The sequence below is a fragment of the Mirounga leonina genome, unplaced genomic scaffold (assembly GCF_011800145.1).
Source record: "Mirounga leonina isolate KUSES-001 unplaced genomic scaffold, KU_Mleo_1.0 Mir_114, whole genome shotgun sequence".
NCBI lineage: Eukaryota > Metazoa > Chordata > Mammalia > Carnivora > Phocidae > Mirounga > Mirounga leonina.
In genome coordinates, this window is record NW_023270265.1 from 22,046,904 (window position 1) to 22,061,128 (window position 14,225).

The window sequence follows — 14,225 nt, forward strand, 5'->3', positions numbered from 1 at the left end:
GCATCTTTACAGCCTTCCGGCCAGACTCCTGAGAACACAAGAAGGTTTTTGAGGAGTTTAATTTCACTTCTAAACGGTGCAGAATAGGACTATGATGTAGCTCTCCCACTTTCTTCAATTTACGGCCAAATAACTAAATATATGGCTGTTAGAACTGAAGGTACTGCCCACCCGCTGGCTTCTCTGTGGTAATGGCAGGTTTCTATTTTCTCCCTTCTCTGTTCCCATTTTCTCTTTCTCCTTCATTCGTTCATCAGTCATTCCTTAAGTACATCCTGAAAGAGAGTGTAGCGCGTTAAGATGTGGCTTCTGAAGTCAGACAGCCAGGGTTCGAGTCCTGTCTCTGCCACCTGTGAGCTAAGTGTCCTTGGGCAGGATATGCCCCCTCTTCTCATCTAGGACACAGGGGGGATAACAGTCCTGACATTGGATGGCTGTTACGAGGATTACATAAAATGATTCAGGCAGAGCACACTGTCAAACTCCAGAAATACGAGCTACTGTTTGTAAGATTCTGGGAACCACATAAGGCACTGGGATACAGGTCTGAAAAGGATGGTGCCCACCATCAAGGTGCTCACAATCTCCTGGGGGCGACAGGCATGTACCATAGCTGGTGCGTGCTGGGCTAGCCAGGAAGCAAGAGGCCATGGGAGCCTAAAGATGGAATCAGGGAAGACTCCCAAGAGGAGGTGTTGCTTAAAACTGTGTAAAGGTGCTACAGGAGGTGGGAAAGAGCGCGCCAAGTTACAGGAACGGCATGTGGGCGGGCGTGGGTGAAGGTGAAGCACAGCAAGTACAAGGAGAGAAAGGGGTTGAGGCTGGAGGAGTTCACACAGACCCGGACACCGGGTAAGAACCCTGTTATTCTCTAAAAAGATTGTACTTTGACAAACAAAGGAAAACTTGCCAATATTTACATATTGGTAAATTTCACACAAACGCTTACATCCTCAGCTTGTGAAAAACCTGGCAATTCTGGACCTAAGCAATCAGCACTGGCTGAGGAGCCTCTGCCCTCTTAGATACGATAAGGCATCGGCTCTCCCTTCATTTAGCACAGCCCCCACCTCGCTCGATTGCCCAGGACACAGGAACATTGCTGTACCAGATCGATCATCAGAAAATTCGTAGCTCAATGTAGTATGCAATTACAGAAACCACCAACCACTCCTGCAGCTATTAATTTAATTTTCTGACTACCTCATCCTCAAGCAAAATTCATTTGTGTTGCCTCCTGACCCCTTCACGCCAATGTGTCTGGCTTAGTTTGAAAGCTATGTAAAGCAAAATTAAAAGTAGAAATGTTTTATGACTAGGATCATGAGACACCCTGGTTTGCCCAGGACACTCACCTATTTTCCTAGCTTCATTAGGAAAAGCACCCCATTTCACTTTTACCAGTGTTCCAGTCTGGATGATAAATTATCGTCCTTTTGACAGAGAAGGAATTTTCACCAAATATTTGTCAATTAGGTTAAACAGTTTTGAGGCAGAGCCTTTTTTCCCTAAGGGGAAAACTGTCTCTACTCAGAAGGTTCTGTTACCTGTGGACAGGAATATAGGGTAATTTCCTGAATGTCCAGAGAACACTGTTACCCTTGCCCGTTGGAATTGGCATCTACGCTTCAGGCCAGAAATGGACCCAGCTCACCATTAACTCAGGAGAACTCTGGTATTTGCAACGATGAGGCAACTGTTCCCAAGCAGGTGAGTCATCAGATCCCCTGAGGTTTTTAAAAATTTAAATAGATCTCTACACCCCACCTCAGATCTGCTGAAGAGGTTTGACACAGATTCCAGGAATCTATATATTTTGTAAAGCTTCCCAGAAAATGCTGATGCTCACCAGGTTTGGAAACTTCAAGAGGGATGTTGACTACCCCTTCCCCCGAAGCTTTCTCCCTGAATGAAGTTATAAGGTAAACAAAAATACTTAGACTCTAAAATCTTAGCTCCTCCAGAAACAACCTCAAGGACTTACATTTCTATTAAGAGATGTAGAAGGCCCTTGAAAGTCTTTCTTTATCTCTAACCAAAACACAGTAAAAAAAAAAAAAAAGGTGTATATATATATATATATATATATATATATATATATCCCCTATCATGTTGGTCAACATCCTTGAAGGTGATATGCAAATTGCATACTGTAAAAGTAATTTCATTCCAGATGTTAAATCACTCAACATGGTTGCTATTTTGCCTTGGCCAGAACCCTTACAACTCAATGTGGGGTGCCATTACAGAAACCACCTGATTTAAAGGTCCTGGCACATCTCTTTCCTTTACTATGTTCCAATTTTTAAAAAAATCTTATTATGTGTGTTTTTGCATTGAAATATTTTAAGTACATGTTGGAAATCACCTTAAATTCTTCTTACAAGTAGGTGAGATGGCATAAATAATGATCTAATTCAGCATTTATATAAAACAAGACTGGAGGGGCGCCTGGGTGGCTCAGTCGTTAAGCGTCTGCCTTCGGCTCAGGTCATGATCCCAGGGTTCTGGGATCGAGCCCCGCAGCGGGGTCCCTGCTCGGCGGGAAGCCTGCTTCTCCCTCTCCCACTCCCCCTGCTTGTGTTCCCTCTCTCACTGTGTCTCTCTCTGTCAAGTAAATAAATAAAATCTTTAAAATAAATAAATAAATAAAACAAGACTGGTATAAGGTAAGTTGGAATTCAAGTTCAAACTCAATGCCATGTGTCTTTAGGGTCAACCTTCATTGATTTAATGGCCATATCAAAGCAGAACATAAATTTAAAAGATTCTGCGTTGGGCAACAGAGCAGCATCCAACCCTGCAATATGCCATTTAGGTGTGGAATTTTTAACTCTCTTGAGTCAGACTTTTGACTCAATTTGTTTTTTAAAGCTAGACTATAGCCACAGAAGCTGTATGAGCTTATACAGGTTCGCCTGAAAATCCCCAAGAATGTTTCAAAATGTTCTTGGTTACTCTATAACCATTTAATCAACAAAACAAAGCAATACAGTAGGGTTCAGGAGCTTGTAGATGAGCTGTGCCAAAATCCAGCTTTGCTTCCCGCTCAGTGTCAAAGGAAGCTACTTACACTAAGGAATGGCAGTCGAAGTGACTGCTCTCCTAGTCTGAAAGACCACACATCATTTCTTAGGGAGGAATATACTTAAAAATGAGTTAAAAAAAATAGAATACCCTAATTTGTCAAGAAATCACCAAATCTCTCAAACAAGCCCTTATGGACCCCATGTGTTTTGTTTTGTTTTTTAAAGATTTTTAAGTAATCTCTACACCCAACATGGGACTCAAACTCACAACCCCGAGATCAAGAGTCACATGCTCTACCGACTAAGCCAGCTGGGCACAACCCCCGCGCCCTGCCGTGTGTTTTTAAATCACTTCAAGAATTACCACCCATGGGGCACCTGGGTGGCTCAGTCGTTAAGCATCTGCCTTCGGCTCAGGTCATGATCCCAGGGTCCTGGGATCGAGCCCAGCATCGGGCTCCCTGCTCTGCGGGAAGCCTGCTTCTCCCTCTCCCACTCCCCCTGCATGTGTTCCCTCTCTCGCTGTGTCTCTCTCTGTGTTAAATAAATAAATAAAATCTAAAAAAAGAATTACCACCCATAACCCAAAGCCTAACCATTGACTAAACATGCAACCTTGGGCAAGTTGCTCTCTACACCTCAGTTTCTTCATTTATCAAATGAAATTTATAATAGCATGAACCTCATTAGGTTGTTGGGAGGAGGAGAATTTAGAACAGTGTCTGGCACGTAATAAGCACTCAATGCACAGCAGATCACCACCGGTATTTTTTTAATAGTTCCACTGCATCCTGATGCCTTCTAGGTGTTGGCCACAGCACTAGGCTCTCTCTGCACATCCTCTTAATCCTCACAACCTTTGAAGACAAGTACTATTATCCCTACCCCACCAGTGAGGGCGCTGACACAGAGCTAAGGAATGGACAAGACAGAGTGTGATTCTGAGACTGCATCTCCCCAGGGCATCAAGATGTCTTTAACTCTTTAACTGCTGCAGTAAAAATAAGGCAGAAAGTACAAAACAATGACATCCACGTGACATGTAAGTTACTATGATATGGTACTTCGATATTAAAAATGTTACATGAGGGCGCCTGGGTGGCTCAGTTGGTTGAGCGACTGCCTTGGGCTCAGGTCATGATCCTGGAGTCCCGGGATCAAGTCCCTCATCAGGCCTCAGCAGGGGGTCTGCTTCTCCCTCTGCCCTCTTCCCTCTTGTGCTCTCTGTCTCTCATTCTCTCTCTCTTAAATAAATAAAATCTTAAAAAAATAAATAAATAAAAATGTTACATGAGTGGGGAAAGAAGTCTGAAAAGTTTTGCAGCAAACTGTTGGCAGTGTTTACCTCTGGGAAGGAGGACTGGGGAAGCTCTTACAGTATGCCTTCCACATTTTTATGTTGATTTTTTTGTAACAAGCATGAAGGCTTTTATGGCAACTTTTAATTGAAGTATAACACGCATACAGAAAAGTGTACAAATCATAAATACGCAGCTGGACAGATTCGCACACAGGGAGAACACCCGTGAACCCAGCACTAGATAAAGAAACACAACTGAACTTCCGAAGGCCCTTCCTGTCTCCTTCCCTTCACTAACCTCTGACCCTGACTTCTAACACATGGGTTAGTTTTGCCTGATTAATTTTATATAAGTGGAATCACATAGTATTTACCCTTTTCCATCTGGCTTCTTTCTCTCGACACAGCATGTGTCTGTCTCATTCATGTCATTTGCATAGTTGGAATTCCTGTTGGTGTCTTATATCCCATAACTACACTACCATTTATTTATCCACTCTACTGTTGTTAGACACGGAAATTATTTGATTTTGGGGCTATTGTGAATAATGCTGCTTTGGAAACTCTTGACATGTCTTTTGGTGCCCATATGGACACACTTCTATGGAGTATTTAACTAGCAGAATTGTTGCTCATAGGGTATGGGTATGTTCAGCTTCAGAAGCGTATTTTTTATAATCTGTTTTAAAAAGAAACGGACATAAATCATTGCAGCACCATCTGAATTTGATCCATCTGTAAGCCTTTCAGACATCTTTATCTTCCATAGGTCATACCTGTGTCCTTGGTGTCTCATGTGATATATGAGTAGTCATATGTATAAAAGTTGGGTCCTGAGTCCTTGGTCAAGAACCTGCGCTCCTTCAAGACCACAGTGTTATTCAGGAAATTGTTCTTAATGTTTACGGCATTTACCAAGAAGGCGGTGTACCACATCCATGAAAGTACACTGCAGGCCTAAGCATTCCAGTTCACCCACAATAAGGCAAACAGCAAAGTCAACAATCACACAGGGCGCTAAGTGCCATACAAAAACTACTTCCTTTTCCCTTTGGCTTTCATGGGTACATTTCATTTTGGCCTTGGCTTGGCTGCCACTTTCCAGGCCCATCACCGGCTGGGCAAGCTGGATCTGTCTATCCCTAGTCATCTGCATTTGACCCAAAAATTGCCCCCAAATCCCCTCCGACCCAAACTGGCAGGCTTCCTCTAATCCTCCAAATCCTCTGCGCTTCTGTTCTCCACTGTCCATGTGGGCATGGAATCCCACAGCTGGACCGTCAATTCCTGCAGGTGGGGCCACGGCTTCTGGCTTTGCAGGGGAGTTGGGAGGGGAGGTGCTGCTCCCTGGGATGCTCTGAGCTCCAGGAGCACTCGGGCGGAGGCCACAGGGCAACTGGAAGGCCCCCACAGCCAACCCTCATGGGTACAGCAGGCTCTGGGGCAAGGAGCCCAAGAGGGTCCCCGCTACCCCTCATATCGTCCCTGTACCATTAGCATTTCCTGGAGCTGAGCTGTGTGCCACGATTACCACCAATGAAATACAGACAGTCGGGGATTATCAAGAGGCAGAAGAGAGTGGTTAAAGCTGGCCTGGGGTCCAGTCTGTCTCATTTCGAATCAGCTCTGCAATTTACTGAGTGTCCTGTGTATCTGTGTCATGGGTTGTGGGGAGCACAGAAGATAACGCAAGTGCACACGCAGCCCAGAGTGAGCATTCAAGAAATGTTAACTGCTATTGAAGTGGTTATTAGGAATAGAGATTAAGGCCATGGGCTCTGAAGCAAGACCAGTCAGCTGAATTCCAGCTCCATCACTTACTACTGTATGAAGCAGGCCAAGTACTGAACACTTCCATCCCTCAGCTTCCTCAACTGCAAAATGGGTGTCTTAATTAAATCTGCTTCACAAGATACGTGTAAGGATTACTGAGGGAATATATTAAGCACATAGAACAGTGCCTGGCATAAAAAAAAATGTCCTATATACATTTTAACTATGGTCATTATCACAAGCTGGTCAAATAAATATTTCTTGCACAATCTTTCAAGTGTAAACTGAGGCTCCTGTGATTAACACAAGAGTCATCTTAACACAGATATTCACAGATGAATAACAACACAAATTCATCTGAAAACATTTCTGAATTCCTAACAGGTTTTCTTAATCAACTCATAGTTGAAGGTACAACCAGTGCCTTTATGCCTAATGCTGGAACACTTTTTTTTTTTTTTAAGATTTTATTTATTTATTTGACAGAGAGAGACACAGCAAGAGAGGGAACACAAGCAGGGGGAGTGGGAGAGGGAGAAGCAGGCTCCCCGCAGAGCAGGGAGCCCGATGCAGGGCTCTATCCCAGGACCCTGGGATCATGACCTGAGCTGAAGGCAGTCGCTTAACCAACTGAGCCACCCAGGAGCCCTGGAACACTTTTTAACAACAAAGAGTAGGCCCTCATATCAAAGGGTACAAAACCAGTCCTCCATCCCCATCAGGGACGTTAATGCATAACGAGCCTTTATGGACGCCTCTTGCCTTTCACAATTTGGCACGCAGGCCCTCCTCTTTCCACCTTTAGGACATGATAGAAATCTACTTGGATCTGAAAAATAACACTCTTAAAAATCAGAAAAGAACCCCTGGCTACAAAGTATCCATTATTAAGCTTAGCTTAGGATACCTGAGCAAAGGGCACAGCATTCCCCATAAAATCACACTGCTCTTAGCGAAGGCTTACTCAAGAGGCAAATGACAGCTTCTCCCACCAAGAGCACCCCCTTATCTCTGGCCCCACCCCTTCCTGTCTTTTGTCAGTTGCTGGGAGAGAAAAACAGTCAACATAAATTGAGCGGCAATTTTGGCCTGGTGTGGATTCTCTGAAGGCTTCCCTTGAAAGCAACTAGAGGAAATAAGAAATTGATACGGGAAAACACACACACACACCAAAAACTCAAGGAGATGAACAACTGTAGATTTGGAGCAAGAAGTGACAGAGAAAAAAATCTCAGGGAACAGAGGCAAATGTGTGGCTAGATCGTCAGGGAGTCCGAGGTAGGGGCCTTAAGTGAGAAACTGGGAAAAGGAAGAAAGTTGGTTTACGTCCATTTAAAGCTGAAAACCTGGATTGAAATTTAATCACAATAGCACACATGAGAACAAGGAGAAGTGAAAGCAGCTCTTCTCACACACAAAACATATGCCCTATAGGATTCTGCTCAGAAACAGGTAAAATTACGCTATGGTGTTCAGGATGCATATTTAGGTAGTAAAACTATAAAGAAAAACAAGGAGACTGATTATCCTAAGTCAGGGTAAGATTATGTCCGGTGCGCTTGTTCTATTTATTATTGGGGTGCTGGTAATGTTCTATCTGGGTGGGGGATCGTACAGGTATTTATTTTATAGTAATTTGCTTTGCATCTATATTTTACGACTTTTTTATTTCAAAAAAGAAACAATCTGGGGCACCTGGGTGGCTCAGTCGTTAGGCGTCTGCCTTCGGCTCAGGTCGTGATCCCAGGGTCCTGGGATCGAGCCCAGCGTCAGGCTCCCTGCTCGGCGGGAAGCCTGCTCTCCCTCTCCCACTCCCCCTGCTTGTGTTCCCTCTCTTCGCTGTGTCTCGGTCAAATAAATAAAATCTTAAAAAAAAAAAAAAAAGAAACCATTTCAAGTACACAAGATTACAGTTAGATTCAGGAGCTTTAGCAGTTTAACAAAAGACTAGAGCCAACGCCATAATAATTCACGCAAGAGAAAGCAAACATAGTTACTTAAATGAAAGGCACTCCTCTCCCCTAATTTATCGTTTGCTTTGGTGTGGAGACTCAAAGCCTACATATATAAAACCATACCAGAAAGTGTATCTGCCCAAAATGATAAATGTAGCACACCTACCAACCAGAAGGTGTGTATCTCTTTGTCACTGCTCCTAACTCCTCACTCTTGTTCACTGTTTCCAGAGCACTCTGACGTTCCTCACCTCGCAGCCAGTGGTTGGGGTTATCCCCATAGCAGAGACAGAGGAGGAAGCCTCAGACAGTAGAAAGCTCACCCCCAGGTACAGCTCAAGAAGCAGAAACCAGACCACCATCAGATCCCAACGACCACCGCAGGCCCCTTTATGACCACTTTCCCAACCCCAGGAGGTGAGGAGGTACACGTTCTTTCCATGTAGAAATAATGAGATGAAGGGGCGCCTGGGTGGCTCAGTCGTTAAGCAGCTGCCTTCGGCTCAGGTCATGATCCCAGGGTCCTGGGATCGAGCCCCACATCGGGCTCCCTGCTCCGCGGGAAGCCTGCTTCTCCCTCTCCCACTCCCCCTGCTTGTTCCTGCTCTCACTATGTCTCTCTCTGTCAAATAAATAAATAAAATCTTTAAAAAAAAAAAAAAAAGAATGAGATGAAGAAACAAGTGAACTACCTTGAGCATGAGAATGTCACCTCCTCTGAGTCACTTTCACTTTTCAATTAAAGCAACTGCCAAGGGCATTATAAAGATTAGCTTCCCTCACTAGACCATAAGCACCTTGAAAACGGAGCTGTGTCCTCTCATATCTGGGACCCCATGGCGTTCCACAATATATGCTCATTAAACATGTGCAGGTAAGGCAATGAACATATGAAGGTACAAACCAGTGATTTTAGTGTTGTGGTTTCCACGCCACGTTGTCATTCCTGCACAGTGCCACTTGCACGGACTTTTTAAAGCCGTTAAAATGATGGGCGGTAACTGCCCTTTTACCAGATTGGCCGTATATCCTCCACTTCTTAAAAAAGGGTTTCATGTCATATGTAAATTCAGAAGTGGAAAGGGCTGACAGGTTAATTATAGACACAAAGAGCAAGGACAAATGGACTATGAGGTAAGCGAGTCTAAATGTGCCTTCCCTGGACAAGCATGTATTAATAAGCCTGCAAACATTTTCTGGGGACGGCCAGGTTCAGCTGTGTGCCAAGCTTGGGGAAGGCACAGTACCTACACTTGAAGAATTTGGCTGGTGGGTGGGAAGACAGCATGTACCTGCAAGAAGAATCAAAGAAGTCCCCTCAGGACAGCAGGTGGAAGAGATGGGGAACAGGGCCTAAAAACTGAGGCACCTGCCCCCTTCGGGGATGCGATGGGTCAGAGAAGACCTCCTCACTGGGCTAGACCCACCTGGAGGAAATGTGGCTAGGACCGTGGACGGCTGAGAAACCAAGCAGAGGCCCCCACTCCTTTGCCTCCTGCACCTCCCACCATATTCCTTCAGCTACTGGAGGCTGGGATTTCAGTAAAAAAGCAAACAAAACAAAACAAAACCCCATGGGGATCTTCCCCTTCTCTCTCCCTCCTCCCCACTAAGAACAAAGAGATGTTCAGATGGCTGAGGAGGCAAGTTTAGGGTCAGCTTCAGCAAGCAGATGGCCCCAAGAGTGGAACACCAGGCCTCTACGCAGGCGGTGGACACCAGAGAATGCTTGGTGCTCCCCCTTTTCATTAAGTCGGAAAACACTTATTGGCCGCCTTCTAGGTGCAGGCAGTGAATAGGGCAACTCCCACTGGGACATTAGTTAGTCTAGACGAGATGACCAAAGCCTGGGCCTCCAAACCCTGAGTCTGAGTCTCCCTGGGGTTTCTGACTTATTTGGGGGTAATGGGCCTGGTGATCTCCGATTGATCCTGGGCCTTCCCAAAGAAAGGAGGCCCGTCTAAAAAGTTTTCAAGTAGCACTCTCCCTCCACCCCTCCACCGACGCCACGCAAAGGAGGAACCCCTCCCCACCCAGTATCCCTGGGGAAAGGCGGCTGTTGGGTTGATATTCTGGGAACGCCAGGCAGAAATATGGCATGGCCACCTTCTGCAGGAGGAGGGGAATGTCCAAGAGGGTTTATTTGGCCTTGTTTGTTTCAAAAATCCGGCCTTTTCACCAAAACGTATGAGGGAGGTGAGACCTGGTCATGGCGTAAATCCAAGGAGTGGAAAACTAGTTGTTTCGGAAATTCATCACACCTGGCCCGGGGAAACTTGCCACCGACTCCACCCCTCTTCCAGGTCTTTCCAGCTGCTTCCGATCTACTTTACGCCCCTCGGCGACTTGTGAAGAACCGGGAAGTGATACCCTCCAGAGTGCGGGATCTGCGGGGACCCTCCTGCCCTCGGGGCAGCGCCTCCGCGGCGAACGTACGCAAACTGCTCCCTCTTTCGCGCGCGGACACCGGGACTGCGCGCCCGGCCGCCGCCCGCTCGCCGCGCCCCGGGGCGCCGCGGCGAAGGGGCTGCGGGCCCGAGACGCACCGGGAGCGCTCGCCGCAAGGCGCCCCTGGATGCGCCCGGCCGTGCCAGCTCGGGCCCGGGCTCCCTAACCGCCGTCCCCGGCAGCGCCCGCGGGGCCCCGGCCCCCCAGATGCCCTCCTGGCACGCCGCTCCCCAGCCCGGGTGCGCCCCGACCCCTGCGCGTCCCGAGCGCTCTTACCCGGGAAATGGCCAGGGGTTGCTCGAAGTCCTTGCCCCCCACGAGGCGGAAGCCCCATGGTCCCGGGCCCTGGAGGACTATCTGCTGGGTGGTCATGGCGAAGCGACCCGCGGGGACAGACGGGACAGCCGGCGGAGCGCTGTCGGAGAAAGAGCGCGCGGCGCGGGCCCGGGAGCCTGGGGCTGGCGGGAGCAGGGAGCGCGCGGGGGCGGGGGCGGCTCCGCCCCGCCGCGCCGCCCCGCCCGACCTCCCGCCGGCCACGGCCTGTCCGCGCCCGGCGCGCCCGCACAGGGGGCGGGGCGGGGGGGGCCCGCGTCTCCGCAGCCCGGCCCCCGCACCGTCTCCCGCCCGCCCCTTCCCCGCGCCTGCCGCCGCCGCTCGCAGCCCCGCCGTGGGTGCTAGGGGAGAGCCGAGCAGGTTCGGGCACCCCGCGGCGGAGACAAAGCCCGGCTCAGAGTTTGGAAGTGCCGTGCTCACTCAGCCCTCTGAGGTCAACTGCCTTTTCACCTTCGCTGCTTGTGAAAGAGAATGATGTTAAAAGGTGCTTTCGAATGATCTCATTTGATGCGATGTAGCAGCCAGGGCATTTGGCCCTATTTCACAGATGAAGTAACTGAGCCGGCCTGAGTTAGAAGACTTGCCGGAGGCCTCACAGCTGGTCAGTGATGTAACGTTACCACTGCCCGGGCTCCCCGTGCTAGAGAACCTCATACTGGAACTTTTCTAATGCTAAGGAGATCATCAAACGGTGTTAGAATCCGACTTCAAAACTTGCCTAGAAACCTTTCCTCCAGGCTGGAGTTCGCTGTAGGTTCTGACCGTCCCAACAGGTCAGACCTCAAGTCTGGCATGGGCTAAGAGCTAAGTGCATGGAAAGACCCCCGGGTTGAGGACAAAACCCTGAGTTCCCAGCTTGCTACCAGCTTTGTAACTGGGCTCCTTGCCATCCTGGCCTGAGTGCATTCTCCACGCCAGACGTCCCCCGCTGTCCCGAGTCTCCACTCCACTCAAGTAAAGCTGAAGTCCTTAAAATGCTTATAGGGCCACCCACAGAATGGCCCAACTCCCTCTCTGACCTCATATCCTCCTGCTGCCCCCCACCCCACACTGGCCTGGCTCCTGCATCAGGGCCTCCCCGCAGGGCCTCTGTCTGGAATGCTCCTCTCCCAGCCATCCATGGCTTTCTCTTTGTTCAGATGTCATCATACCAGTGAGACCATTTCTGAGCACTCTATTTAAAACCTTCTCTCTCGACTGCCCTCTCACCTTCCCTACATTATTTTTCTCCACTGTATTTATCACCATGTGACATACTTAATATTTTACTTATTGTTTGTCCCATCCCCACCCCTAAGCGTCAGTTCCATGAGGGTAGAAGTATTTCACTGTTTTGATGTATCCCAGGGCCTAGAATAGTGCCTGGCACATTAGTATCTAACAAATGCAGTACATTGGCCACCCTTAATATGCACATACCCTCTCTGGGGTCTAGCTTCTTCATAGATTTCTTGGCACTCATTCATACTGGCACCCGGGCCCTAGCACGGTGCTTGACACAGAGCACAAGCTCAGTGCATTTGTTAAAAGCAGAGCTCTGAGGGGCGCCTGGGTGGCTCAGATGGTTAAGCGTCTGCCTTCAGCTCAGGTCATGATCCCAGGGTCCTGGGATCGAGCCCCACATCGGGCTCCCTTCTCCCTCTTCCTCTGCCTCTCCCCACTGCTCCTGCTCTCTCTCTCTCATTCTGTCGCAAATGAATTAAAAAAAAAAACAGAACTCTGTCTCCTTGTGTTCCTGGCATACCTACCGAGAAGTCCTCTGCACAGACGTACACATAAACGGATCACCTTGGGGCGCCTGGGTGGCTCAGTCGGTTAAGCGACTGCCTTCGGCTCAGGTCATGATCCTGGAGTCCCGGGATCGAGTCCCGCGTCGGGCTCCCCGCTCAGCGGGGAGTCTGCTTCTCCCTCTGACCCTCCCCTCTCTCATGCTCTCTTTCTCATTCTCTCTCTCAAATAAATAAATACAATCTTTAAAAAATAAAAATTAAAAAAAAAAACGGATCACCTTACTTGTCCAATTGTGTCACAGCGCAAATGTGTATGTCTGGGAAGGGTTTGCTTGTTCATAGAAATCAAAGTGGCTTTATGTTATCTACACATCCCTCTCACTCTCTTGCATCCTGACATTCTTTCTTGAATCTGAGAAAAAGGAATTGGGGTACAGCCAGGAACCAGCCACCTGCTTCATCAAAGCCAAAGATACACCCTCTTTGATTAGATTCTGTTGATTAGAGAACATGTTAGTGTTTCGAGTCCCTGCAGAATTTGGGGGAATTGCTAAATTCTGCGTCTGCCCTTCGATGTGCAGCAGTTTTGAATATTTTGTGCCCTAGGAGGAAAAAAAGGTTGAAAGCCACCACTTCTGTGCCCCCCAAGGCTGGGGCTGCCTCTCATCATCCCTAGGTGTCCTGCTAGCACGAACCTGATACTTCAGAGGTGCCAATCAGTGCTTATTCTATATAATATTCTTTCCAAATATAGGAACTTCTGTTCCACAGAACTAGTACTTCTGTGAGGACTTGGGAGTCCTCAAGTTGCTGCATTTAGCTGTTAAATGTTCTCAGTTGTAGTCTGGCTTTCCATAGCAAGAGCTATAAAACAGTCAACACTTTGACCTGGTCATCCCCTTTCTGGGCACTGATTCCAAGGACATAATTTAAAAGAAGAAAAAAGCTACATGTACAAAGATATTTATAGCCACATTATTTATAATGACAAAAAATTGGAATCGAGCAATAACAGAAAAGTGGCTAAATATGGTATGGCCATGAGGGAATAGTATACAGCATGAAGATGAGAACAGTGAAGACTAGGAGCAGTCAGGGAAATGTACTTTCAAAACAGGTAAAAAAGAGTTTACAAAATTACTTGTAAACCCAATAGCATGAGGTATAAACAAAATTATTGGTAAATGTTATATTAAAAAATAAAAAACTCATCTACCTGTTGTTAAAAATTAGGAGAAAATACAAAAACTAACTTTGTATTGGGGGATGGAACTGGGGAAATATTTAAAAGATCATTTCCTCTAATGATGATGTAAAGTTTTCAAAATAAAAATCAAGGTCCTGAGATGGAGACTAAATGCTAGTCTTTGTGTGGGGGCTAGGGACCTCATCTTCTAAATTTTTGATCTCTCTTCCTGTCCCCCAGAAGGAGCTCTGAGCTGGGCACACAGCTTGTACTCAGAAAATAACACCCCCCGCCCCCCGCCGCCCAGGGACTGACAGCTCTTACCCCAAATGCAAGCAACCTTGTCTTATCTTAAATACTATTACTTATTTATCTATACACTCCAGTTCCCTCAGACTCTTGACTCCTGCCCAGTCCTAGGTGAATGGCCTTAAGCAATCTCTCTGAAATTCAGTTGCCTTGTTATTATTA

At 47.3% G+C, this 14,225-nt stretch overlaps 1 protein-coding gene across 1 annotated transcript in view; it reads right to left on the bottom strand.

The window, feature by feature from the left end:
- Window positions 1-10,984, bottom strand: part of PDLIM1 (PDZ and LIM domain 1) — a 44,464-nt gene extending 33,480 nt beyond the window's left edge. Inside the window, exon 1 of the mRNA XM_035025537.1 lies at window positions 10,782-10,984. Coding sequence (XP_034881428.1) covers window positions 10,782-10,877 — 96 coding nt within the window. The 5' untranslated portion in view covers window positions 10,878-10,984. The remainder of the gene's footprint in view (window positions 1-10,781) is intronic.
- Window positions 10,985-14,225: the final 3,241 nt, after the last annotated feature.